This window comes from Python bivittatus, unplaced genomic scaffold, assembly GCF_059951505.1.
Source record: "Python bivittatus isolate LINGU-HERP-01145 unplaced genomic scaffold, Pbiv_v1 ctg000310_np1212, whole genome shotgun sequence".
NCBI lineage: Eukaryota > Metazoa > Chordata > Lepidosauria > Squamata > Pythonidae > Python > Python bivittatus.
Window position 1 is genome coordinate 203,670 of NW_028277054.1, and position 25,308 is coordinate 228,977.

A 25,308-nucleotide genomic window follows, 5' to 3' on the forward strand; every position below is an offset into this window, starting at 1 on the left:
CGGCCCCCGGCTGACGGGACGGCGGGCAGAGGCGGGTTTCGCCGAGGGCGCTCCCGGCCGGCAGCCTCCTGTCGCCGCCTTGGCGGGCGCCCCCGGGGCAGCCAGGTGGGCGCGGCGGTGCCCTGGGCCGGTGCCCGCCCGAGGCGCACAGGGCGCGGGCACCGCAGTCGGCGGCGGGCGCCGGAGACGAGGGCCGGAGGAGCGGGTGGGTGGGCGGCGGGCGGGCGGGGCAGCCTGAGGGCGCGGGCCGGGGGGGTTTGCGCCGGGCAGGGGCCGCCGTTCGTTCGCCAGCTCCTGCGCGAGACCCGTTTCCTGCTCGGTTTGCTGAAGCTGCGCGCTGGAGAATCGGATCAACTAACTTTTCAGGAACGCTGAGCGGCCATGTTGGGCTGGAAGCGGGGCTCCCCGGGGCCTCGGGGCCCTCAGGGTGGCTGCCCCAAGGGGCTCTCGGCCGTCTCCCGCCGTTCGGCCGGCCTTCTCCCGGCCTGCCGAAGCCTTTGAGGCGAGCCGTCTGCCTCGGGCTCGGGGTCGCCCGGCCCCCATGCGAGGAGGCAGGGCGCTCTTCCTGGGGGTAGCAGAGAGGTCTGCGGGGGGCGGCCCCAGTTGAGGTCACCAGCACAGCAGTCTGTAGCCGACGCCTTTGTCCCAAAAGGCCCCTGAGCCGGAGGGATTCGCTTCCGCTGGGTTCTGCCGCTTTCCGCCCGGGACGCCAACTGAACGCGCCGCGTCTCGGGTCCCCTTTGGCTCAAAGCCACCTTTCTGGCGGGCGGTGGGATCCCTGGCCTTGCCAGTTACAGGGACGCCTGGACGGAGGGGACATCGGGAAGTTTTACTTCCACGTTGGGCAGCTTTGGTTCCTGAGCGCTCCCGGCAGGTAACTTAGAAGATTCCTCTGGCCTGGATAATTTCCCGGACCGTGTGCCCGGGTTGCACCTTAGGCCTTTAGAGCATTGCTGTGGGAGCGGAGCCAATGCTTGGCAAACCTTCTGGGCAGGGGCAGCGGGCAAAGGGGCTGTTCCCTGGGACCCAGCTCGCGGTCTGTCTGGGCCCCAGTGCTTTTCGATGGTGGAAGCCAAAGAGGTCCTGATGTTTTCTGCTGGGGGGCTGCGATGGGGTCCCTGAGAAGAACACAGTGCAGTGCTTCCTCCACAGCCCACTCTCGCGCTCGGAGACACCTGCACCCTTCATAGGTACACCTGAGAAAGTGGGCCCGCCTTTTAGAGAAACCACGTGGTCAGAACACCCTTGATCAGCACAAGCCTGCCTTGATAAAAACAAAGGCGGAGGGAGATTTCTGTTTGACTTGGAGGCACATAATCGCTCTCAAACAAATAGCCACTCCTGGCTGTGTTTGCCTTGCCCACATTCTTGCTGCAGGCACCTGGAAGTGGGGTGGGCAGACTGTCCAGGGGGGTGGACGGGGGGGGATGATGGCTGGAAAAGATTGGAGTCGGAGGCCTGTGCCCTGAGCTCCTTAAGGGCGAATCCTGCTCTTGGAAGCCCCCTGACCGCCCGTGACAATGAAGGGTCAGAAAGGAGCCACCTTTTTCCCCAGTGTCTCTGGGTTGCTTCTGATATTAGGGCCTCTCTGCCCTGCTGCAGAGCTATGTGAGCAGGAGTGGGGCTTGTGCTCTCGCTTGGGGGGCAGGCAGCAGCCTGGAACTCGTGTGTGCGTGGAATTGCAGCTCCCCTGATCCCTGGCTGGGGCCAACGGCAGCCGCTCTTGTTGCCCCTTTGCTGCACCAGAGATCCTCCCGGCAGTCTTCAGACGTGTGCCCCTGAAAAGGGAGGAAGCTGGGCCTTGCCTCTAGCGGCTGCAGTGGGGCTTCTCTGTCTTCTCAGCTGCCTGGCTCAGGGGGCTTCCTACTCCTCTGGTAGGAGCAGGGCCGGGATAGTGGGTTCTGGGGAGGGGCAGGGCCCCTCCCTGGCCGCCCTTAGCCTTTGCCACACCAAGTTAGTTGCATGCAGGGAAGACAAGCATCATCTTTCTGCAGGAAGGTGGAATTCAAGATTTGCAGGGACATTTCCTAAACCATTTGTGATCTTAAGTTTCTCTGTGTGTATACAAGGAGAGAGAGAGACTTTTTTTCTCCATTCCTTCAACCAGGGAGGAGTTCAAAGCTGGCCTGCAAAGACTGATTGAGTGATTTAAGCTGGCAGGAGAGGACTCCTTTCCGCTTTGAAAAATGTGGATGAAGAGATGCTGGAAGTCTCAATCAGGTAAGATCTTGATCGTCACCACCGCCGCCGCCTCCAAGTTTTGTCCTTTGTATCTTGAAACAGGCTGGGATTACCTAGCCTAGCCCAGGATTGTAGACAAACTCAGGTCTGAGTGAACCAAGATCACCTAAGTCATCTGCGGGCTCTTAAGGATGGGTGGGCAGTCTTCAGCCTTCCAAAACCCTCTTGCAACTTCCTCTGGTGTCTTGCTATTTACCCACCGTTGCCTGATACCACCACCAACTCCAGAAGGTTAGCCTTGGAGGAGCGTCTCTCCTACCTGCTGAACGCTTTCCCACCCCGCGGAAAGGTGGCAGAAAACCCTTTTCAGGGCAGAAGCTGGTCTAGCAGGAGAGGCGCAGGCGCCGTAAGCTGCTGTGTTGGGATCCTTCAGCGGACCAGTGGCGCAGCACGGTTGCCTTTGCTTCCAAGAGCTTCACAAGCTGTTTCCAGCTCAGACTTTCGGTTCTTGTGAATTCCACCTTCTGTTCGCGGCGGAAATCTTTGTAGGCAGAATGTAGTGAAATTCATGGGGTAAGGAATGTTGTATGTTAGTTTGGACAGCCAAACGGTAGCCAGAGGAGCTGTGTCCTTTGCCAGTTGTCTTCTGGCCACCCCCAAATTCTACCCCCAAATGTAGATTGGTCTGTTTATTCAACTTCTTTGAAATGTTTTTGGGACAGGTTCCAATAAAAGAGATTTCTTTTCCTTCTGTCCAGCGTAGAGATCTTTTCAGAAGGGGTGTTATTCAGCGCGCTGGGTAGTTGGCATGGCCCTACTGGATTTTCTGTAATACAGGTAGTCCTTGGTTAGCGACTGTTTGTTCAGTGGCCATTTGAAGTTACAACAGCACTGAATGAGGGGACTTACGACTGTTCCTCAAAGTTACAGCCATTGCAGCGTCTCTGTAGTCACGTGATTGCGATTCAGGCGCTTGGCAACCGGCTTGCACTTATGACAATTGCAGCGTCCTGTGGTCATGTGATTGCCATTTGCAACCTTCACAAGCAAGTCAGTGGGGAAGCTGGCAGGACATCACAAATGGTGATCATGTGACATTGTGCTTAATGACCACATGGGATTCACTTAACAGCAACTGAAACTGCTGTTGTAAGTCAGTGCATCACATGATGTTGCGCTTTACAGCTGTGTTGCTTAGCGACAGAGTTCCTGGTCCCAGTTACCATTGTTAACCAAAGTCCTGTGGATTTCTCACCTGAAAAGTTAGTTGCTTCACATCCTGTTACTGCCACCACCACCACTACCCCCGGGTAACAATTTAATGTGGCTGCTCTTCTGGGAGCTCCTCTGGTCACTGCTGCAGCCAACTGGATTAGGAGGGTCCTGTTTAGATAGAAACAATTTCCATGTGTGGAGGCTCCTCTCTCCCCTGGTATGCTGCTGATGGCCCCTGCCGGAGACGCTGCCCCCTGTTTGATATGTTGTCTGGAGGTTGGTGGTGTCGGGATGGAGAGAAACAAACTCAGATCAAGCCTTAGCAAGATGGAATTGTTGTATATCTGCAAACAACAGTCTCCTCTGTCAACACTGGTTCTGGTGGCGGCTTGTTTGGGGTTATGTTCTCTCAGGGGGAGCTGGTCCAGGACTTGAGAGCGGTCACGGACTCTTGTGTTCTGCTAGGTCAGCAGGTGGAGGTTGTGTCCCGAGGTCTTCATCCAGATTTGGCTGGTATGCCAGTTTTTTGTTTCAGCTCTCTCCAGTTGCTTTGAGTCCTAATTTAACTGGCATTTTTCCTGCAATGCAAGGAATGTAGAGCTGGGGAAGAGGTGAACTGAACCAGGTAAAGAACCAAGTTCCTTCCCACTCTGGCTTGTTGAGCTTCCCAGAGACCAGCACTCGTGGGCCGCCTCTTCCCCTGCCTGCTAGCAGGGTCTCCAAACGCCCTCCAAGGGGAAGCCTTGCAGGGATGTTGCTCTATGCTGGCTGTGCGTGGAGCTTCTTCTCTTTGGCTTCCTTCGAAAGGGACAGAAATGGGCGAACTGCACTAGCTGAGTTCACTGAGTGTGGCATGAGTTTGCACGACACTTGACTTGATTACCAGGTTGATTGACTGATTTTTATTTACTGGGTTATATCCTCCAAAGACTGAAAAAATTAACCTTTGTGCAAGATATTGAACCACAAACCGACCAAGCCTGGTCCATTGTGTGAGTGCAGCTGTTGGTCTTATATCCGATCTGGTTAAGCGGATTGCGCGCACACCGTGGGGCATCTGAAGGGCAGCCGTCTGGTTTTCGATCTCAGTTTTGGTCTGTTAGGCCTTTTTCCCTCCTAGGGATGCGTGTGCTGACATGTGTCAGGACAACTCCTGTCCTTCCTAGCCATGTCTCCGGCTTGAGTTAAGGCCTCCTCACCACTTCCGTGCTTCTGCTACAAGGTGTTTGTGGTGCAAGAGACCGGGAGAGCAGAGGCCTGGAAGGCGCAGGGACCACCTCATTGTACGTTTGGTCAGTGGCCCAGAGAACCCTTGACCGGTCTTGCAAGACACAAATGCAATGCGTCTGTTAAGCCGAGAATAGCTGAAGAGCGGGGCCGGAACCTCTCAGGCGTGTCGGTCGCATTGGGGTTCCCTCTGTTGCCTTGTTGCTTCTACGAGCTGATCTGCTTCTTTTGGTAGTTTCGGTCAGATGAGCCAGCAAGGATCCCTTGTTCGAGAATGCTGCACATTTGGAGACAAGTGAGATACCAGACTACAACATGGGGCATAATCAGACATGCTGTGTGCACTGAAAATGGGTTCTGTTTCAGTGTGTTTGCTTTGCTTACGTAAAACATAAAAATACAGTATAAATAATAATAAGATGGTCTGGCTATAGAACAGCCCATGGGTCGGGAGACCTGGGCTGCCTCCAGTCACTGAGCTGTCGGTGAATTGCCAAGATATAAGCAAGTTCTTATCTAGACGCGTGGGAAAATGCCTCAGGTTTCTCAGCCTTGCTGCATCCGCTCATTTTGCTGGGCAACAAGGTGGACTGGGCTTGGGCTGGGCTCTTGCAAAAGGAGAGGTGACGGTCCCTGCTTCCATAGGCCTCTGGTCAAACTGTCCCATTGACCAAGGACCACCCTCTCCAGCCAGGATCTACCCCTGTGGTTCATCCATCTGGGGATGGCCTCTTAATTACCCTGCACAACCATGGAGCCAAGGGGCTGAAACTGGAAGGCTCTTTTCCGTTCTGGCTCCAGCCTTGAATAGCCTTCCTGTGAGATTAGGGTAGCCCTACTCTGTAGGACTGTCGGTGCCTTAGCAGGTCTCGGTCGCTCATTGACAAGTATTCCTAGGATTGCTGCGTGAGGACGCTTAGGGTGGTGTTCCACTCCCCTTGCCCCCCCATCCCTTTCTGTTTTTCTTCCTCCCTATAGTCCTGCTTCTTCCTCTGGGTGGGGTCTTATTCCCATTCCCCATTCCAGGGCAGTCTCTGCATTTGGGGATTTCAGAGGTTGACCCGGGAATCAGCTACCTCCTTCTCTCTGCCAGTTGAAGTATTGGCCTAAACCAATTTGGGGAGGCGAATCTCTAGCCCAGCTAGTTCTGACAGATGCCGGTCTTCCTGGAAGAAACAAACAATGGATGATCTGGCTCACTGTCGGCTCAGCCCGTGGTCTATCTGTGCTGGGCCTGGATGAAGCCTGGGGAGAGCTCTGGCAGAGGATTTTAGATCTTGATTTACAAAGAGACAGAACCAGCATGTGTCACCTCTGCAGCAATGAGTTCACGCGCTCGCCTTTCACAATTCCCCAGTACCTGCGTCATTTATTAGTCCTGTCTCAGAGGAGGGTTTCCCCATTGGCGTGTCTGGATGCTCTCCCCTCAGTGGCATTGTTGGGTAGATACAATGGTGTACCTTGCCAAGAGTGCTCGTGGTAAGATTCGCTTGGACTGTGAAATTGAGACAGTAGCACACACGCTTCTGCAATGTCCTGTGATGTTACCCTATGAGCACTGATGAAGTTACCTAGTCGGGATATGAAACATCTGCAAGCCAGCCACCAAGTTCAGAGAGCACCAAGGCCCCCACAGTTGAACCCTGAACTATGGATATTCTCTGCTATTGAAATGATCTATCCACCACTTTGGAGAGCTAAGTTAATCTCCCCTCTAATTACAAACTATTCAGACTGCTCCCGTATGGCAGTTCTGCGCTATTTAATTGGTGACCAGGCTCTATGATTGTAGCCAAATTTTGCACCAATGCTATGAAAGATGTTTTTGGACCTGATTGCTCCCCAGACGTAGGCATGCATAGGCTTTTTTTGGGTGCTCTCCAATGTATTTTTTTACTTCTCTGTGTTTGGTCTAGGTCGGTATATTTTAATAAGCTTTAATAAACAGCTGTTAACAGCATTAATATGTTTACTAATCTGTAAAGTGCCAGAGGAGACCCTGTTGTTTTAAACAGTGCCTTACATCTTTTTGTCCCTCCTTTCAGAGTTTGTACCTGGCACGAACAGTAGGTGGAGACCTCTGCTTGGGACCACCTGCTCCTCTTCCACCAACCCCTGTGCCCGCATTTGTGTGGGTGCTGCTGATTTGTTGCCTCGGTGCTTCCCTTCCTGCTACCAGCCTTGGGTCTGCCCGTCCAGGAAATGGAATTCCTGGATCCGTCCTGTTCAAGGAGGCAAGGGGATCCTTCGCGAAGAGCAAGCAGGCTTATTCTGTAGCGGGCGATGTGAAGGCTCAGCGCCTGCAGTGCTAAATATGTAGGATGCCAGATGTGGCCACTCTTCCGGCTTCATTGGAGGCTTCGGTGTGCAGCGGAATTGTTTTTGTCAGGGCAGCCTTGGTTGTTAGGTTGGGTAGCGGCAGTGGCAGACGTTTCACAGGTCTGGCTCCCCGACTCCCACCCCCATTTTATGCATCATCTTAGTGGGTTGGCTGGTGCTTCCTGAAATACTAAAAGCTTTTTTTTCCTTTCAGTTGGTACGTGGTTTTATAGGAATAGCTGCTCTTTCCCAACAGTGCAACATTAATGCCCCCGTCCATCTTTGATGCTGGTTCTAATTTGTGTCATCGGGAGCACCTCAGAGAGCTGCATGCGCACGTTCCCCCCGCTCTTTGCCAGCCCCAGGCGCTGAGCTGCTTCCCAAGGGCCGATGGGCTTCCCCCACAAACGCTCCAGCACCCCTGGGGTCCGAGGGGAGAAGCAGCTTCGGGCTGCACCGGGCAATGGCCCAGGCACTCTGCTCTTTCACCCTCATCTCCCAGGGAGCCTTTGGCCTCGCGTGCTCTCTTGCAACTTAGGGGAGGCCGTGGGGAGGCAGAGCGGAGGCCCTGGGCAGTGGCCAGAGGCGGCCAGGCGGAGGAGGAGAGGTGCTGCCAGCAAGTCCGGGGCTGAGCAAACATGTCTGCCTTGATGCCAGCGGGAGGGGTGCACTCGCCTCGGGTTCCAAAGGGGCCCCTGGACTCTGCGGGGCCAAGGACAGCCTCAGCCTGATCAGGGTCCCCCGTCAGCCTCTGTGGGGCTGCCAAGAGACCTGCTGTCTCCCCCTTGTCCCGGCCAAGCTGGTGCAGAGGTGAGTAGCCCCGCTTGGTGCCCCAGCATTCACGGGATCCTGGGAAAAGAGCAGCTCCTTTTCCCTCCTTGCATTGCACAGAGAGGAGCAGGAGGAGGAATGTGGCGGGCCCCCCAGCCAGCTGCAGGCAGTCGCTTTGCTTTGCTGCTCCAAATCTGTCCCCCGGATTTGGTCGCCTGGTAACTGTCATGGCTCCCCGGAAAAGCCGCGGGCAGGCAAGGAAGCCGTCCTCCAAGGCTGGAGCCAGGAAGGATGTGGCCTGGGCTGTGGCCAAAAGCAGGGGTAGCCGGCCGGTGAGTTGCCGCTTCTTCCTAGCAAGAAGGAAGTGTGGGCTTGCGGGGAGGAGGGAGGGGTAAGCCAAGATTAAGCGGAGAGCAGCGCAGCCGAATCAGAGGAAACACCCATTGTTGTCCTGGGCAGCCGTGAGAATCCTTCATCGCTGACCACAGCTGGTGGGAGGGGAAGAGCTGCTGCAGTGGCTTGGAGCACTGCCTTGGGGCTCATGACCTAGCCATTTGGGACAAGAGAGGGAGGAGCCGAGAACCGGGGGGCATAGCCAGGCCCAGGTGGACCTCCGAGGGCCACTGCTCTCCACTCCTCCTGCCCTTGCTTCGCCAGCCCTTCTGGAGTCAACTGGGCTCCGGGACATGATTGGGGATCCGCCAGCCAAGACGGTGTCTCTTTCCTCCTTGGGCAGCCGGGCCCTTGGATTCCTTGGCAGCAGAGTCTGAGAGGTTTAAATATTGGCAAATTGATAGTCAGCCAGCCTCGGAAGTGGAAGTGGAAGGCCTAGGAGTTCGTGTCCGGCTTGGTTAGGATGGAGTGAGCTTAACCCAAAGACGAAGGGTTAGGATCCAGGTCTTGCCCTGGGTTTGCTCAGAAGACACCAGTGCACGCATCAAGCCTGTTTTCAAGAAGACAAAACCCCACTCCATCAGTCTCAACCTTACTGCCTTTGAGTGTCTTTGGAAGATATTTTTGGGAATGTCAGTTGCTAGGAAATGCAGCTGCTTAAGAGTTTGGGGAGATTCAACTCCTTTTGTATACTGGCTTCAGTGGCTGGTAGCGTCTGTCCGAATCAGTCCAAAATGCTAGTCAGGCCTCAGCGGCTTGGGTGCCTGCTCTGCGGCTTGCAAACCAAAGGGCCGCAGTCAGGCGCTGTGGATCAGGGAGAGTGAGGTGGGGTTGAGGTGGCAGAGCAGTCCGCTCGGCTGAGAGGGCCAGCACAAGCTCCTGGCTTGGGGGGTGGGGGGAGTCAGTGGGAAGGAGCAGAAGGTATGAGGGTATCCGGTCTGCGACTAGCGATGAGATGTGTGCCTCTGCCAGAGAGCTGACAAGCGGATGAAGCTGCCCGCGGTCCTGTGGGCCACCAGTTTACAGCTCCGGCTCTTCCTGCATTTGAATGTTGCTGGTTGTGGTTCTTTAAGCCCCAAATTCTGGTTGGGGTGGGGAGGAGATAAACCTGACTTGGAACTGAGTATCGAAGGCAGTGCTCAGCATGGGTCATCTCCCTGATTCAGGCCATGCCACTTGCTTTTAGCCCTTCTTCCTTCGGAGTAATGGACTCGGGCCGGGCGTTGGTGTGGCGTCTTTTGTGCCTTTGCTGAGGCCCCCGGCTGTCAGTATGGGGCCTTGTCATCTTACCTTCCTGCAATCTGCTCCTGAATCGGGCTGTTAATCTGCTGCTTTCAAGAACTCGGTCAGATGCTCTCATGACCCACTGAGCTGACGCTTTCTGGTTTCTAGTGAAGCGACTGGGCCTCTTCTCATCGCTGCCCTTTCCAGGACGCTGCTTTCTGGCTTCAGCCTTGTTCTGCACTGGAAGGAGCAATTCTAGGTACAGGAGGTGATTTGATGTAAAGGTGGCTGGAAGCTGCCGGACAGACCAGGGACTCGGCCTGGGGTCTTGGTGGACGAGAAGCCATCGGAGATGGGCCTGCGCATCTGGTGATCCTGGGTTAATAGCAAGGGTCCCAACCCATCGAGCAGACCAAGCCTTGTGCTGGAAAGGCAGAGATACCTCTCTGAGGTTTCATCCGTGCCACATAGTTGGTGGGGCAGTGCTTGCTCCCATTCCTCCTGATCTGTCTTGAGTCACTGTGCATTCGTTTGGCTCCTGTACTATTTCCTTGACTCTGGTGCTTGCTTAGTGGAGAAGGCCAAGGAGCAGCCGCTGAGCCAAGGAGAGCATGTTCCCCCAACTGATGAGCACAAAATAACCATGGCTGCGCGGGCCTGCTTTGGTGAATTCCAACGCGTTCCGTTTGCTGGGGGAAATGTCACTGCAGGAAGCGCAACGTGAGTCATTGGGATGATAAGCTGTGAACTTCGCCTGGAAGAAGCGTTCCAGAGGAGCTCAGAAAGGAGTCTATGACTGTAAGAAATGGGCTCTGGAGTCCTAGCAGTCCTGGAGGTCAGCTGGCAGCGTGGGCCCTCTTCAGCTGGTTAAGAGATGTGCAGAGGCTGATGGGTGAAGCAAGGCTTCCGCATCTGCATGCATGTTATGAGAATAGGTGTTCTGGGAACCTAAAAGTATACCACTGTAGAGTTGGAAGGGACTGCAGAGGTAATCCATTCCAACAGCTGCGATGTGGAGGAAAATCAGTTAAACCATCCTTGAGAGATTACTGTTTAGCCTCTTCTGAGCCTCCAGAGATAGAGAACCCACAACCTGGATTATTCCACTGTTGGGCAGATCTTATTGTCAGAAAGTGTTTCCTTACGTTTAAATCGAATTCAGGCATCTGCAACTTACACCTGTTATTTCTGGTCTTGGTTTCTGTGGCTATAGAAAACAGCTCTTCACCATTGTCCTTGTTGCTCTCCGGTGGGCGTCTAATAATAATAATAGTAATAGTAATAGTAATAATAGTTATTGTTATTATTTATTACATTTATAAGCCGCCCAACTCCCAGTGACTCCCAGCTGTCCTGTCTCCCTCCATCATCATCTCTCTGGTTCCTTCAGCATGTCTGCAGGCTCCTGCATCGGGGGTAATGAGGGTGAATGCCACCCCCTCAGTCATTCTGTTCCCACGGTGGCCAGCCAAATACCACCAGGAGTGTTAGAAGCCAGGCAAAAGGACAGCAGTTCTTGGGGCATCTTGAGGGAGCCATTTCTTCATTTCGCTCTTCCTTTGCTCTTCCCCTGAATTCACTGGGGTACCCCATTAAGTTCTAGGATGGAGAGAGGCTCTCCACTTTCCACCACCTGCATAATTAAGACATAAAGCTGGGGGCGGGGGCTGTGGCAGTTGAGTGCTGTGTCCAAGGAGGCTGCATGGAGCATCGAGACAGGAAGGGAACAGATGTGGCTCAGCAGACCTAAGGGGCAGTGTGTGCGTGGAATGGATTTCACTGGGATTTTTTTCAAAGACTTATACATGATTCCCTCCTCCAAGCCCTGAGAAAGAAATCCCCCCCCCAATTAATTTTGCCAGTAGGGGAATGTGGCAGGGGGGCTGTTGTTGGAAAATTAAGATGTCGGCAACTGTTCGCTGTCTGGACTTTACTAAAATATTCTTGGAGGTGGCTCTGGGGAGGTTTGGCTCCTTGGAGTTAATCTCGCTCTGCAAGGGTGAGCATCTTTGTGTGCCCCAGAAGCCCAACAGTTAGCCTTGCCTGGGGGCAGAGGGGTAAGAGAGGGTGCCTCTGTGTGTGTGTGCGTGTGCACACGTTTGCCCAAGGGAAGTCCAGGCCTGTCTTTCTGGTGCTCCCCAAGCAGCCTCTTCTCCTTCAGCTGCTGCTTGGGCAGAGTGACCTCTTGGCCTCCATCTCTGCCCAGTCCAAGCTGGAGCCCTTGCCTGTGCCACGCAGGGCCGTACCTGAATTTGTACAGAAGCCTCCTCCTCCTCCTCCTCTCTCTCAATTGCCCATCCTTGCTGGGTCTTCTTTGTGGTGATCGTGGCTTTGTGGCTCTCAGGCTGGGAAGTGAGCTTGCCCAAAGGAACGGAGCCCTTACGGGAGACCAGCAGGCTCTTCTCTTGCCCTCCTACCCCTCCTGCCTCCTGCATTGCCAGCTGGGTCAGTCCCAACTGGATGCTGCAGCCCATGCATTTGGATGTGGCATGAATGGTAGTTGTTGCCTCGGGGGGGTGTCCCCCCACAAACAAACTGAGGTGGAAGTGCTCTCCTGGAGGGTGTGAGCTTTTTTTCAGCATGGGGGATGAGGCCCCTGCACCCCTCTTGCTTCCTCGGCTGAAGGTGGCCGTGCTTTCCTGCTGGTGCCCCTGGGCTGATTGAAGGAGTCGGGAGAGCTCTGCTGTGGGCAGCCCTTGAAAAGGCAGTGCCCCCTCCCCAGACAGGAGGGTCTTGGCTGCAGGTGGCAGAGCAAAGAGAGCCAGGGGGCAGAATGGCTGGGGGTCACAATTGCCGCCTTCATCACAGGGCCCAGGTGGCTGTTCTGCCTTGCCCTCTGAGTGACGGAGCAAACAAGCAGTTCTCCCCTTGACAGCCGAGCCCTGGCATGCAGAAACCGTTACCTAGGGGATGGCATCCTGTCCTCTAAGAATTTGGCCCTGGAGCGCTGGTCCCTTCCCAAACATAGGCGTGCCGGGGGCCGGCCTTGCTCAGCCGTGCTTGTGTGCTGATGAAGAGCATGCAGTGCTGCTCATGGGTGCTTGAGTCCAGTACCAAAGTGCCCATGAGGGTTTATTGGGGTACCTCGAGAAAAGCTATCTCTTGAAAAACTTTCAGGACCCTCTTTGGAGCCTTCCCAAAGCTGCTGTTTTCCAGCACTGGAGACATCTTGGCTAGGCCACCTCCGCTCTGCCACCAGGTTCTTGCCATGGAGGTTCCCACCAGAAGGAAGGAGGTGAACCATGGCCACCTGCTTCCAAGGGGCAGAGCCCATGGATCAGAGCCCTCCTCCCATTCAAAGGAAGGAAGCGTTCACTTGCAGCTGATGGCATGAAGGGAAGGCTTTACGAGGGCCACTGCTGGCTGTGCATTTGAGGGCAGGGTGTTTCTAGATGTCCCGTTCAGGGTGTGGCAAATGATGGACCATTGTCAGCCTTCTGGCTGCAGAAAGTAAGTTGGCCCTGTTAGCAGCCTCCCTTCACAAGTCCTTGGGAGAAATAGCTGTAGGATTACAGGCATGTGCCAAACTATGAGCTCTGGACAGATTGTGCATAACTGCACAGAAATAGCAAGCCTGCATTTGCATTTGTGGAAAATGTGTTAACTTTCTTCCGCCTAGAGGTTGAGTTGGCTTCTGTTCTCTTAGGGAGTCCTTGAAACTTGTATCACATGGTCATTTTTGCATGCACCTGAACATAATTAGGCAAGGCTTCCATGTGCACATCTGTCCTGTTCGTGCGAAGGACTTTTGGAAAGAGTCTGGAGGTGGCCCAGAATCTTTTGTTTGCGGGAGGCAACTGACACCGATGGGCCTGGCAGGGAAGTTCCCACTCAAAGGCAGGAGGACTTAAGCGCCGCTTGGCCAGGCCCATTGCTGCCCAGGAGGCAAGAAGGGTGTGCTCCTCTGCAGCCGCTAATAGGGGTGGGCCTGGCCGTAAGAGTCCTCCTGGAGGATGCCTCTCCTTAGCCCAGTCTTCATGGCTCCTGAGGGGAACGCTAGCCTGAGCTGCAGGTCTCCTTGCCTGCGTGGAAAGGAGGGTCTGCGTGTGTCCCCTCCGGTCTGGTGGCCTGAGGCTGGGGCTGTTGGCTTGCCTGGCTGGGCGGGAGAGGCTGGGACCCTGGACGGTCCTGGAGTCAGCAAACTGCTCGGGCAGGAGGCAGCCTGCCTTCTCAGGAAGGTGCCTTCGAGGTCCGGCAGCAGAACAGACGGGCAAGGGATGGACAGGCTGCAAGACGGTCCCGGCTCCTAACCGGGCCACCTCCTGGTCGGGGAAGGGCGGTTGTGGCTCCCCACTGCTCTTCCTTGCAGCCTGGGCAGGCCAGCGCTCTGCGGAGAGGGGGCAAAGTGCCAGCTCTGCTCCGTGAGTTGTGTTTGGCCACCTTTGGGGAGGAGCTGCCAAACCCGCTGTGGGGCTGCGTTGCTCCCTCCCCTGCATCCAGCTCTTCCAAAAGCCAGACCCCTCTCGCTAAAGAGTCCAGCTTCTGCCTGGTCTGAAATGTTTGTCTACCGCTGGATGAGGGTCGAAAGTCCAGCCCGGCTGCGTGCCAGTCAGCAGTGCCCGCCTGCCTGCGGGGGAGCAGGACTCCTGAGCGAGCTGGCAGGGGCCGCAGTCGGAGGTCCGAGTCGGGCTGGGCACTGGGGCTGTCTATCCTGACCAGCCGCAGGAGGTCTGGGTGAGCGAGAGCCGGAGGAGTAACTTCCACTGCAGCGTTTCCAAGCGCAGCCTCTGAGGCTCGAACTCCCCGTGATTTATTTATTAAGGGGAAGCAGAGTGTGGGGGGCGGCCGCCGAATCTTTCCTGAGGCCCGGGCAGTTAAGCGTTTCCCAGTAGGCATTGGGGGATGCTGCGCGAGTGAAATTTGGAGCATGGGGCTCGTCCAGCACCACGTGGTCTGTTGCGCCTTCTTCAGTGTGATGTCCTCCGGGTCGATTGGGGAGGGCCTGCCAAGGAAGGCAGATTTCCTGCCTTGGCAGTGCCTGCGCTGCGTGGTTCTTGCAGCAGGTGCCGAGGAGCGTCTTGCTGTGCAGGGCTGAGCGTCAAGCGGAGAGGCCCAAGGAGGTCTCTGCTAGCAGTTCCATTGTGCTTTCCGGAGGGAGGGGCCCGTTTCCTTCCCTGTTGCTCAGGTCTGGCCTGCCTTGCCCAGTTCTTTTCTCCTCCTCCTGATAAAGTCTGTCTCCTCCATCGTTCAGGGCGTGTTGGCATTCAGGGCAGCAGAGCCAAATTGTGCCATGGCGTCCCTTCTGGGTCTTGGCTGCAAGCGGCTTGCCCTGCTCCAGAAGGATGGCTTCAGACACAGACCCCCTCCCCGTGCCCTGGGAAAGTCCTTGCCCCCTTCCCTTCTGCACTGAGGGAGACTCTGTCTGGGGCTGTTCCATGACCTGTGGGCAGCCGAGACCGGGGCAACTGTGGATCTGGACAGCCTCCGTGGAAATGGTGTTCTTGATGGGCGGGGAGGAATGGTGTGCCGGCTGTGAGATTCGTGGAGAGCTGGATCCAGGCCAGGGGGTGAGGGAGGCATTGGCTATCCTGGCTTTTGCTGGGGTATAATCCAGTGCTGCCCGCAGACTCCTGCTTCCCCACGTTGCCAGCATCCACTCGTGGCCCACCTGAGATTCTGTAGTTGGAGGCCTCCGTGTTGGCTAAGCTATGAGGACTGCAGGGGCCTCATAACTGCTAGCTAAAGCAGTTGTGTTGCTGTCAGCTGCCCAGAGTTTTGTTTAAGATGGGCGGCCATACAATCTTTTACGTAAATAAATGGGCAGGGAAGGAGGGCTGCCTCCCCTGCCTCCCGCTTTGCTCCACGCGGGCAAAGGCGAGGAGCCATCCGCCCAAGCACCCTGCCTGCCTTGGGGCTTTTGGGGGTTCTCCGCTGGCCTCCTGACTGTGGGAGGAATTTGGACTTCAGGACGCCCCAATATCCAGGCGAAGACAGCCTCGCCGTTTGCGTAGGAGGGCCACGCAGTGGGATGATTCTGCGTGAAGGGGTGGTCCCAATCCTCTGCCTGCTTCTGAGGTCCTTTGGCTGCATGTGGCTCCCGGAAGCAGCTGGTGGGGAGGACCGTTTGCGCCGAGGGGGAGCGCTGCAGGCTTTTGGCTCAGTGGGACAAGGGCCCAGTGAAGGGCTCTAGGGACCGCCTGCGTCTCATAGGAGCTGGAGTGCATACCACACGCTTTTCCACAGTTGTGATCAAGCAAGTTTTCACTCTTTCTGATAATCATCTCGACCAAAGAGGAGCAGTAGTCAAGGTGGTGGGTTCTCAGTTCCTAACCTGGGAATGATTGCTCTCCTCAGAGCTCACCCTGCGGGTCTTCTGCGGGAGTCCAGCCGTTCCGCTGACTTGTGATGCTGGTCGCTCTTGGGCGCGTTGTCGTCTGTCTGCTAAGCCAGTTCCTCTTGGTCCTTGGGAAAAATGGCTGTTTGGACGTAGATGAAAGGGGGAGGAGTTGGATCTGAGCAGTGGCCTCTTGGGGGCAATCTGGGGCCCCGGGGGGAAGCCAGTGAGTGTGATGTGAGCAGGATGTCGCTTCCTTTGCTCATCTTCCCCAACCCATTTGTGGTGAGGAGCTCCCTGCCTGGTGCCAATCCTGAGGGTGGTTACTCCCCACTAGGGCAAGCAGCCATTGATAGCCATCCCTTGGCCCAGTCCCTTTTATGACTGTCCGGACTGGTCTCCCTCACTGCATCTGCGATAGCAAATCCCATAGTTTGGTGTTTCTTTGGCCTCTCAACCTCATTTGAGTGACTCCATTGGGTATGTTATAAGGGGGTAGAAACTCCTTATCTTCAAGTTCTGTGTAAGGAGCCCCAAACTCTGGAAGAGCTCCTTCCAATACCTGCTTAGTTCTAGAGGCTTGGGGGGGGGGTTCTGTTTTGGAAGAACAGCTGCACCTTCCTCTGGATCTTGCTCCACCTCTGACCATCAGCCTGATTCTTCTCTGAGGGTGGAAGAAGCACCAGAGAAGGGCTGTCACACATCAGGGTTGGGCGGCTTCTGCTACTTGGCCCACAGTCAATTCTTGATGATGTCCTATGTCCACAAATCTGGGGGAGTTTGGACTTACCAGAGTACGTAGAGCATATTTCAAATATCATATTATGGCTTCGGTAGAAGAGCAGGTTCCAGCTCTGTTCCCCCAGCAGCAAAGTGGGCCTGCCCTGTGATGTGCCTTCGGAGCTACAAGGCTAAGGCCACCTTTTCTCTCCTCTTCCAGGATGATTAATATTGCTGGAATAACCTGGAGTGCTGGCGGAAGCCCCGAAGTCCCACCACAGTCTTCTCCAAACACTGGGGCTTGAGGACAGGTGCTTATGGCAGCGGCGATATTGCGTTCAACCTCAACGTGTTCCAGTGCCCCCCAGCTCTAGCCCCCCCCATAACAGCTGAGTTGTGCATGTCCCAATGGAGATGAAGAGCGCCTTCCCGCAGGGAGCCCAAGTCAGACTATGACAGCATATCGGCCTATTCATGAGGGCTGCGATGTGGGGGGCCTGACCCTGAAAGGGGGCGATTACTCCTCTCCGGGATCCTGGGCCCAAAATGGCTGCACCACACATGCAGACGATGCTTCTCCCTTGCGACCAGCCACAACAACCCCTGCCATGCCAAAAATGGGGGTGCGGGCCCGGATTGCCGACTGGCCCCCCAAGAGAGAAGGGCTGAAGGAGCCAGCTGCCCCCAGCGCTGTTAAGGCTCCAGAGGCCCTCGCCTCTGCGCTGTGGGAATTTCAGAATGGGCAGCTGCCCAGTGAGGCCGCAGTCCCCTCGGGGCCAAATGGTGCCCGGCGCCGGGCTCGGAGGAGGTCCCAGGACACCGAGTTCCAGGATGGGTGGCCGCGGTCCCCTGGTCGGGGATTCCTGGCGCTGAGGAACAGGAGCAGCAGTGAGGTCACACTCAGCGAGTGCGACTTGGAAGCCACGGCAGAGCCCCGGGGAGCCAGGCTTGCCGGCGGCCTGCCCCTCTTCCGCGAGTATGGCAGCACGTCCTCTATCAACGCGCAGGGCGTCTTGGAGCAAAGCTTCTATGAGATGCTGAAAGAGTTCCAGAGCGGGAAAGCGGCAGCAGGTCAGCGGCAGCAGCTGACGGACACGTTCAGGGGTACCAGGGCAGCGGCCAGAACTGAACCAGGGCTGCCCCTTCATCCCAAGGAGAAGCCCCGCAAGAAGGGCCTCCGAGCAGAGGGCGGCGGAGGGGACTCCATCTTCCGGAAGCTACGGAGCGGCAGGGCAGAGGGAGACTCCAGTCGGGCCCTGGGGGAGGCAGAGGAAGTGGGCAGGGGCTGGCTGTGCCAGAAGAGCTTGGCCCACTATGATGTCCAGAGCATGCTCTTTGACCTCAATGAGGTGGTGGCCAGGCGCGTCTGCGTGGCCCAGCGGAGGAACACCACTACGGGAGCTTCAGCGGCCTCTGCCGGCTCAGCAGCTGCAGTCTCAGCCACCTCCCGACCCTGCGGGTTGGCAGGCCTGGAGCCCCCCGGCGCCTTCTTCAGCCCTGAGGACCTGAACTCCAAAGAGAATCTGGAGCACGATCCGGGGGACAGCAACAGCAACGGCCTGCTGCTCAGCTGCCCTCACTTCCGCAACGAGATTGGGGGTGAGCGGGAGCGCAACGTCAGTTTCTCTCCTGCCTCCCTGGGCAGCTATGGGGAGGGGGCCTTTGCGGAGATGGCGCCTGCCCCTTACTGCACAAACGCCAGCATCTCCGTGCTAGAGATGCCCCAGGAGCCACAGCGCAGCGTCGGTCGGTTGAAGCACTACAGCCTCGAGCACGTGGACCTGGGGGCCCGTTACTACCGGGACTACTTCTATGGCAAAGGTTGGCACTTTTTGGCTTTGCCCTTTTGGGCGCTGGGGGGGAGCAGACCCCTTGAGGATGAGGCTTGGACCCAGAACACGCCACTTTCTTCATTGAATAGAAACTGCAAGCCAGAATTCCTAAGGGGTTGATTTTCTATCCTCCTCCTCCTCCTGCTCGCCCTCCCCACACAGTTTTGAGGCCCCCAGGGGTTCCTCTCAGGCATCTCCAATATCCCACCTGGGTGTGAAGCGTGTCCCGAGCCTCTTGTTACGTCTCACGTCCTTTTTGACTCACTGGGGGCTGTTCCTGGCTTAGCTGGGTGGCCAAGTTTCAGCCTTGCTGGAGGGGTGAGAACTTCTGCAGGTTCGTAAGTAACTGCTGGCACATGCAGTGCGGGAAGTGCAGGATGGACGGCTAAGGTGTCTTTTGCTCCCTTCCCCATCTCCCCCATCAGAACACTTCAACTACTTTGGGGTGGATGAGAAGCTGGGCCCCGTGGCCGTAAGCATCAGGCGTGAGAAGCTGGAGGACCATCGGGACCATGGGCCTCAGTACCAGTACAGGGTTATCTTTCGCACCAGCGAGGTAAGTTGCTGTTGCTCTCTGCCACTGAGGGCCACGGGGTATGCCGGGTGGAGGAGGTAAAAGTTGCAGGATCCTGAAGGCGATTGGTTTTAAAAAATGGCCTCTGGGAGTTAGTGAGTTTTGCATGCTCGGTTCAATTCCTGTGATCCCCAAACTGGGCTGGGAAAATTCTTCTTGGCTGCACCCCCAGTGCGGAGAAACTCAAGGGGGAGGAGAATCGTCTGCCTGCCCAAGGCGCTTCCTCGATCCTCCTCTGTGGCTGACCTGCCAGGACACCAGGAGGACGGTCGGTTGGCTGGGATGGAGGCAAGAGGCTGCCCTTTACTCTTCCCGTGGGAAGGTCCCAGTCTTGACAGTTACTTCATCATCGAATCCAGAGCGGAAAGGGGTCCCTGTAACCATGCCGCCAAGCCCCTGTTCCAGGCTGAAGCCTCCCCAGCCTGGCTCGACGACCTCTAGGAAGGGCAGACCAGCAACTACCTGGGTCGCTGGCAGGCAGCTCCTACTCTTAATGCTTTTTCTGTAACGTTCAGCTGGGATCTCTAACAGGTCTGTTCTTGTGTGTCCTCCACTCTGGAATGATTGTGGCCTCTTAAGGGCTCTCCCATCCCTTGTTTTTTTTGCAAGGCTAAGGTCCATTTTCTTTTGTAGGAGGCAGTTTCCATTCTCCTGGTCATCCCCATTGCCCTTCTTGTTCCTATGGATCCTCCTCAAAGAGTGGGGTCCTGACAGCAGGTGGGGTCTGACTGATTTATAATATACAGGTAGTCCTTGTTCAGCGACTCTTCAAAGTTATGATGGCACTGAATGAGGGGGACTTATGACGGTCCTCATAGTTGTGGCGATTGCCGCATCCCCGCGGTCACATGATCGGAATTTAGGCACTTGGAACTGGCTCTCAATTACAGTGTTGCAGCGTCCTGCGGTCATGTGATTTGCAACCTTCACTGCTGGCTTCTGCCAAGCAAAGTTAATGGGGAAGCCAGCAGGAGGTCACAGATGGCAAACATGTGACTGCAGGATGCTGCAACAATGCAAGATTCGTCTAACAACGGCAACTGGGACTGACAGAACTGCCGTCGTAAGTCGGCGCAATCACATGATGTCGCACCTTACAATTGCGTTGCTTAGCAACGGAGTCCCCGGTCCCAATTACCATCGGTAAGCAAGGACTACCTGTAGTGGAACTGCTACTTTCGGTGGTTTGGGAACTGTCGGGCCTGAGCAGGGCCATTCGTGAAGCAAGTCAGTCCAACCCACCAGAGGGCATTGCAGGCGATGAAGCTGGAAGCTGACCAGTTCCTGGCCGGGGGAGGGGACATTTCTGGTTGTCCCCAGAGTTTCTCCACTGAAAGGGAAGGAAGGCCAGCTTGAGGGTGCGGAAGTCCCTTAAATCCTGCAGCTGAAACTTCCCAAAGAGGCCGTTTTTGCCTTGCGGCTCGAGAAAGGGAGCTGTTTGAATGACCAGAGCCGCTCTCCCCCAGCCCCGCAAAACCCCAGCCAAGGGTTTCATGCATCCAGCGCTGTGCTGGCCGTCTGAAATACTGAAGCTGCTGCTGGCCTTCCCCAACTTGGCGTGCCGCCACGTCTGGAAGGTCCCAGTTGGGGAAAGCTGCCGCGTCCCCTGTGTGGTACATCTTTGGATGTGTGGAAGTGGTTCCCCTCCAGGGCCAGGGCCTCGCTCTGAATGCGGAGGGCTTTTCCTCCTCCTGCACATTTCCTTCCCTAAGAAAAACAGCTTTTCCAGGGGCTAAGGCTGAAAGAGGGGCTTGCCAGGATGGTGCAGGGATCAGCCCTCAGGCTCCTCTTAGCCTCTCTGATGGTTGGAGACGTATTCTAGAGCACGGCTGCCGTCCTCCAGCATGGAGCGCCACGGAGCAGCTTTGTCCAGAGGCCTCCCGAGGCTCAGTCGACAAGCTCTGCTCCTGCTCCCGGGAGGGCGGGGGCCATCTTCTATCTCCCTTCTGCGGCCGGCTGCTTGCAGGAGCACCTGGCGCTGAGGCCCTCCCCCAGCACATGCTCAGCCCCAGTGCACAGGAGGTTGCCTGCTTGCGCTGGGCACGAGGCCTGCACGGGAAAAGCGGCTTGTTTTGCCAAGTAGCGCCCTCTGGCCTCCCACGGGCAGAGCTCCTGGGTGCCGTGCTCCAGGGGAGCCCTTTTGCTGGGGTGGGCTTTCATTTCTTTCTTTCTTTCTGGCCCTACAGTTGACAACCCTCCGCGGTGCCATCCTAGAAGATGCAACACCCACCACCACCAAGCACGGCACTGTCCGTGGTCTCCCCCTGAAGGATGTGCTGGAGCATGTGGTCCCCGAGCTGAACATTCACTGCCTTCGCCTGGCCCTGAGTGTGCCCCAAGTCTCTGAGCAGCTGCGGAAGCTGGATGAGCAAGGGGTAAGCAAGCTGTGTGCGAACTGGGCTGAGGAGGAACAGCCAGGGCAGAGCGGACCCTGGATTCTTCTCCTTGCCCGCCCGCCTTCCCTACGGTGCATTAAGACCCTTTTCTCTGCCCAGAGGCTCCATGCCTCCCCAGGGTCCCTCCTTGGTTTGGCCACCAGCTGGCTTTGCTGGCAGACTTCCCGGGCTCTGAGTGGGACTCCCCTCCCTCCCCCCAGCTCTGCCGGAAGCACAAGGTGGGCATCCTGTACTGCAAGGCCAACCAGAGCTCGGAAGAGGAGATGTACAACAACGAGGAGGCCGGGCCTGCCTTCGAGGAGTTCTTGGCCCTGCTGGGAGAGAAGGTGTGCCTGAGGGGCTTCCGCAAGTATGCCGCGCAGCTGGATACCAAAAGTAGGTCCTTGCTGAGGTCTCTTTAAGGGTGTGGTAGGGCAGGACTCCGCCGGTATCTTGCACACCCTCCCTCGCTCTGCTCGGGGGGAGTCTGACAGGCCCCGGCCTCCCTCCTAAGTTCTGCCTGGTGGCTTTCCTTGCAGCCGACTCCACAGGCACCCACTCCCTCTACACAACCTATCAGGGCTACGAGATCATGTTCCACGTGTCCACGATGCTCCCGTACACCCCCAACAACAGACAGCAGGTATCTGGCTCTCAGCAGGGCGGGGAGGTGGGGACATCGAGCCTAGAGGAGAAGAGAGGACCCTTCTCTGTCTTGGGTGGCCGCGGATGCATCCTGGAGTTGAACTGTGGTATTGCTACCAATCGTGGGGCTCGGTTAGTGGTTTTGGCCCTGTCATTTCTCTTCTTTTTCACAATGACCCCCCTCCCCCGCTTATGAGAAAGCTGTTCTCCCGCCCCCAGGAGGAAGTCCATGAGCTTCTGATCTCCTGGCCCTGCCGGGGCCATCTCATTCTGGTCTCCTGGGCATTCAGCTGGGATCAGGGCTCTCTTCCTTCCCAGACTCTGAAGTCCGTCTTCCCCGCTAGTTGCTCAGGAAGAGGCACATTGGGAACGACATCGTCACCATCATCTTCCAGGAGCCGGGGGCCTTGCCCTTCACCCCCCAGAACATCCGCTCTCATTTCCAGCATGTCTTTGTCATTGTCTGTGCCCAGAACCCCTGCACGGAGAATGTCCGCTACAGGTAAGTCTGCGTGAGGCAGGGCTATGGCCTGAGTCGGGGAAAGGCTTTGCCATCGTGCTCCCTCTGCACCTGAGGAGCAGTGGTGAGGAAGTCATCTCCCTGGCTGAGACTCCATGGAGCCCCTGTCTGTCTGCAGCTTCTCGAGTCCTTTGCTGGCTCCGGTGGCCTCGTTGGGGCTCCGGAGTTCGGCTGAAGGGGCCGTCTCTTTCTGATTAAGGGTTAGGGGTGCGAGTAACGTTTGCAGCTCCAGCTCCTTGGGCAGCTGATCCTCAGTCCAGATAAAAGGTCTTGAACCCTCAGGTTAAGGTTCAAGTGGGCCTCGGCAGTCCTACTCCTTGGGATTGACCCAGAAAGGAGTCGCCGAGGAGGTAACCTTTCAGCGGCCTGTGTAGTCTCAGCCACAGGCCTGTGTTTTCATTTCCATGTCCCAAGCGTGGCAGTGACCCGCTCCAAAGACGTCCCCCTCTTTGGGCCGGCCATCCCGAGTCAGGCCACCTTCCACAAGTCCGATGTCTTCCGAGATTTCCTGCTCGCCAAGGTGATCAATGCAGAGAACGCAGCCCATAAGTCGGATAAGTTCCACACCATGGCCACTCGCACTCGGCAGGAGTACCTGAAGGACTTGGCGGAGAACTGCGTCACCAGCACCCCAATTGACTCCACGGGGAAGTTCAACCTGATCTCTCTTGCCTCTAAGAAGAAGGAGAAGACAAAAGCCCGGATCGGGGCCGAGCAGTACAGTGCTGGGGCTGTTGTGTGGCGCGTCCTTGCGCAGGATTACTCCCAGGGAGCGGAGATGGAATGCGTCCTGGGCATCTCCAATGAGCTTGTGGTCCTGTTGGACCTGGCTGCTAAGGAAGTGGTGTTCAACTGCTTTTGTGCAGATGTGATTGGCTGGACGCCGGACAGCTACAGCCTCAAAATTTTCTATGGACGTGGGGACCATGTTTTTGTCCGTGCCCCAGAGAATAATCCAGATGACATTAAAGAGATTGTGCAGCGGCTGAAGGTCAGTAGCGCCCCTGTCCATCGGTTCATTAGGATGGGTTGCCGTTGGCTGGCAGGGGGTTGGAAGTGGTCCTTCTGACCCCAGGGTTGCGCACTTTCACCCCAGGTCGTGACCTCTGGTGCCGAGACGGTTGAGATGACGCTCCGGAGGAATGGGCTGGGGCAGCTGGGCTTCCACGTGAAGTTTGACGGGACGGTGGCCGAGGTGGAGGACTACGGCTTCGCCTGGCAGGCCGGCCTGCGGCAGGGCAGCCGGCTAGTGGAGATCTGCAAGGTGGCTGTGGTAACACTCAGCCACGACCAGATGATCGACTGGCTGCGCACCTCTGTCACGGTGAAAGTGGTGGTCATTCCTCCACATGAGGATGGCGTTCCACGCAGGTAAGCCTAGAGGAGGAAGGAGCCAAGGTGGGGGACCATCAAGGGCTCCTTTGCTCCGCCAGAGACGCGTGAGGCCCTTTGCTGCCGATGCAGCCTCAGGACAGAATTGAGCCTCTGAATAACCTCTGTCCTGATGGCCAGTGCAATGTGTAGGCCCTGTGCAGGGCCAGGAGGTCTGTCCCAGCGACCTTCCGAACACAAAAGCTGCCAGCCTTTCTGCCCTGGGTCAGCCAGCTCCTTGCCTTCGTGGGCTTTCGGAACTCCTCGCAGAAGGAGCTTTTGACCTGCTGGGCTGGTTCTCTCGTCCTGGGCTGTGATGCCCCCACTTGCGCACTGCCTTACCTGGGGATCGTCAGGGAAAGGCAGCTGGCTTTTGAGATGGGGGTACCATAGGCCGGTTCTGTTGGGATGACCGCTCCCGCCCTCTGTTCTCCCGTGCTTGGAGGAGGCTTCAGCAGCCGGCCGGAAGTGGGAGCAGCGGTTCTTCTGGAACATGGCCGTGGATGGCCGACTGGCAGGACTGTCAGGGTACCTGGCCTGCCTTTCGGGGCAGAGCCCCAAAAGCTGCTGAAATCCAGGCTGTGCTTCATGTGGGGAAGCAGAGGGAGGCCAGCTGGTGGCTGGTTGGAGTCCACGGAGGAAGGGAGCAGCAGTGACCCCTTTGGGAGGGCGGGGGGAGCCGGGGTCAGAAGAGAGGCTGAGGGAGTCCCGGGACTCCGGGTGCCCATCCTCTGACCTTGGGACTGGCCTTCGCTTTAGAACGAGGGCGCCGCCTTTGATCCGGACTGAACAGCCTCTGAATACGTGTGGAGGGGAAGCAAGCCCAGAGGCCACGTTCACGTGGACCCTTCGTGTGGGCAGGTTTAAACGTCTCTTGTGCATTAAGCGGTAGTGCAGAAGGGAAGCTGCTGAGGCTCCGGCTCGCCACGTGGTTCCTTCTTGACTTTCAGCTATCGTGGTTATCCCCCGTACTGAACTCCTCCCTCCTCTGCTTGTTGTCTCCCCCAGAGAAAACCTGCCCAGTTAAGAGACGGGAGGAGGAGGAGAAGGAGGTGGTGGTGCTGGAAGAGTTAAATAGCTTCCCAGCCCTGCTCCCAGCTTCCCACCTGGTTTTCCAGGTGTGGTTGGCAAAGCAAGTTGAGGCACCGATGACTTGCTGGCAGAGCCTCCCTCCCCATCAGCTCTCCATGTTGCCAGTGCAGGGATCATGCGCTGAACTTCCGCTCATGTGGTGGCTGGGCTGGTGTTTGACCATCCAGTTGCTCTTTTAGTTCACGGAGCCAGGGAGGTGCCCAGCAGAAGCAGGTAGTGAGGCCTTGGCGTGGGGGGCTGGAAGCTAGGTGTTGCCCAGGGGTTCTTCCTGCCAAGGCTGCTTTTGCTATTTGCCCCCCGGCCCCAAGGCGGCTCCCGAGTTGCCAGCTGCAGAGCCGGCTCCGATGGGTTAGTCTGCTGACACCTGCAGTTGTGTGAGCGGCAGAGGAGCACCACAAGCGTGGGTGCATTCCCGCCAGTCAGGTCAGGGTGCCCGGAGAAAGGGAGGCTGCCGTGGCAGCTGCCCTTCCTGCCAGACTAGGCCTCTTTCTGGAGCAGGGCTCCTGCCTGGCTGTGAGTTTGGCTTGGGCGGGGGCCAGTGGGGCCCTGCAAGGGCTGAGCTCCCGTAAACACAG

General features: G+C 56.8%; 1 protein-coding gene across 8 annotated transcripts in view; it reads left to right on the forward strand.

Annotated features, from left to right (window-relative positions):
• The window catches only part of SIPA1L3 (signal induced proliferation associated 1 like 3), a 35,495-nt gene that overhangs the window by 337 nt on the left and 9,850 nt on the right, over window positions 1–25,308 (forward strand). For 5 of the 8 annotated variants that reach the window (XR_015795933.1, XM_088139612.1, XM_088139615.1 and 2 more), the window contains exons 2-10: window positions 2,108–2,220; window positions 16,545–18,145; window positions 18,582–18,712; window positions 20,917–21,105; window positions 21,327–21,501; window positions 21,645–21,748; window positions 22,069–22,252; window positions 22,645–23,261; window positions 23,367–23,641. Coding sequence is in view for 7 of the 8 variants with exons in the window: in XM_088139612.1 (XP_087995738.1) it covers window positions 16,777–18,145; window positions 18,582–18,712; window positions 20,917–21,105; window positions 21,327–21,501; window positions 21,645–21,748; window positions 22,069–22,252; window positions 22,645–23,261; window positions 23,367–23,641 (3,044 nt within the window). In the remaining variant the exon portion in view is untranslated. Of the gene's footprint in view, window positions 1–12; window positions 106–2,107; window positions 2,221–16,544; window positions 18,146–18,581; window positions 18,713–20,916; window positions 21,106–21,326; window positions 21,502–21,644; window positions 21,749–22,068; window positions 22,253–22,644; window positions 23,262–23,366; window positions 23,642–25,308 lie in introns of those variants that run through there. The other 3 variants (XM_088139616.1, XM_088139617.1, XM_088139613.1) reach the window with 2 other exon arrangements.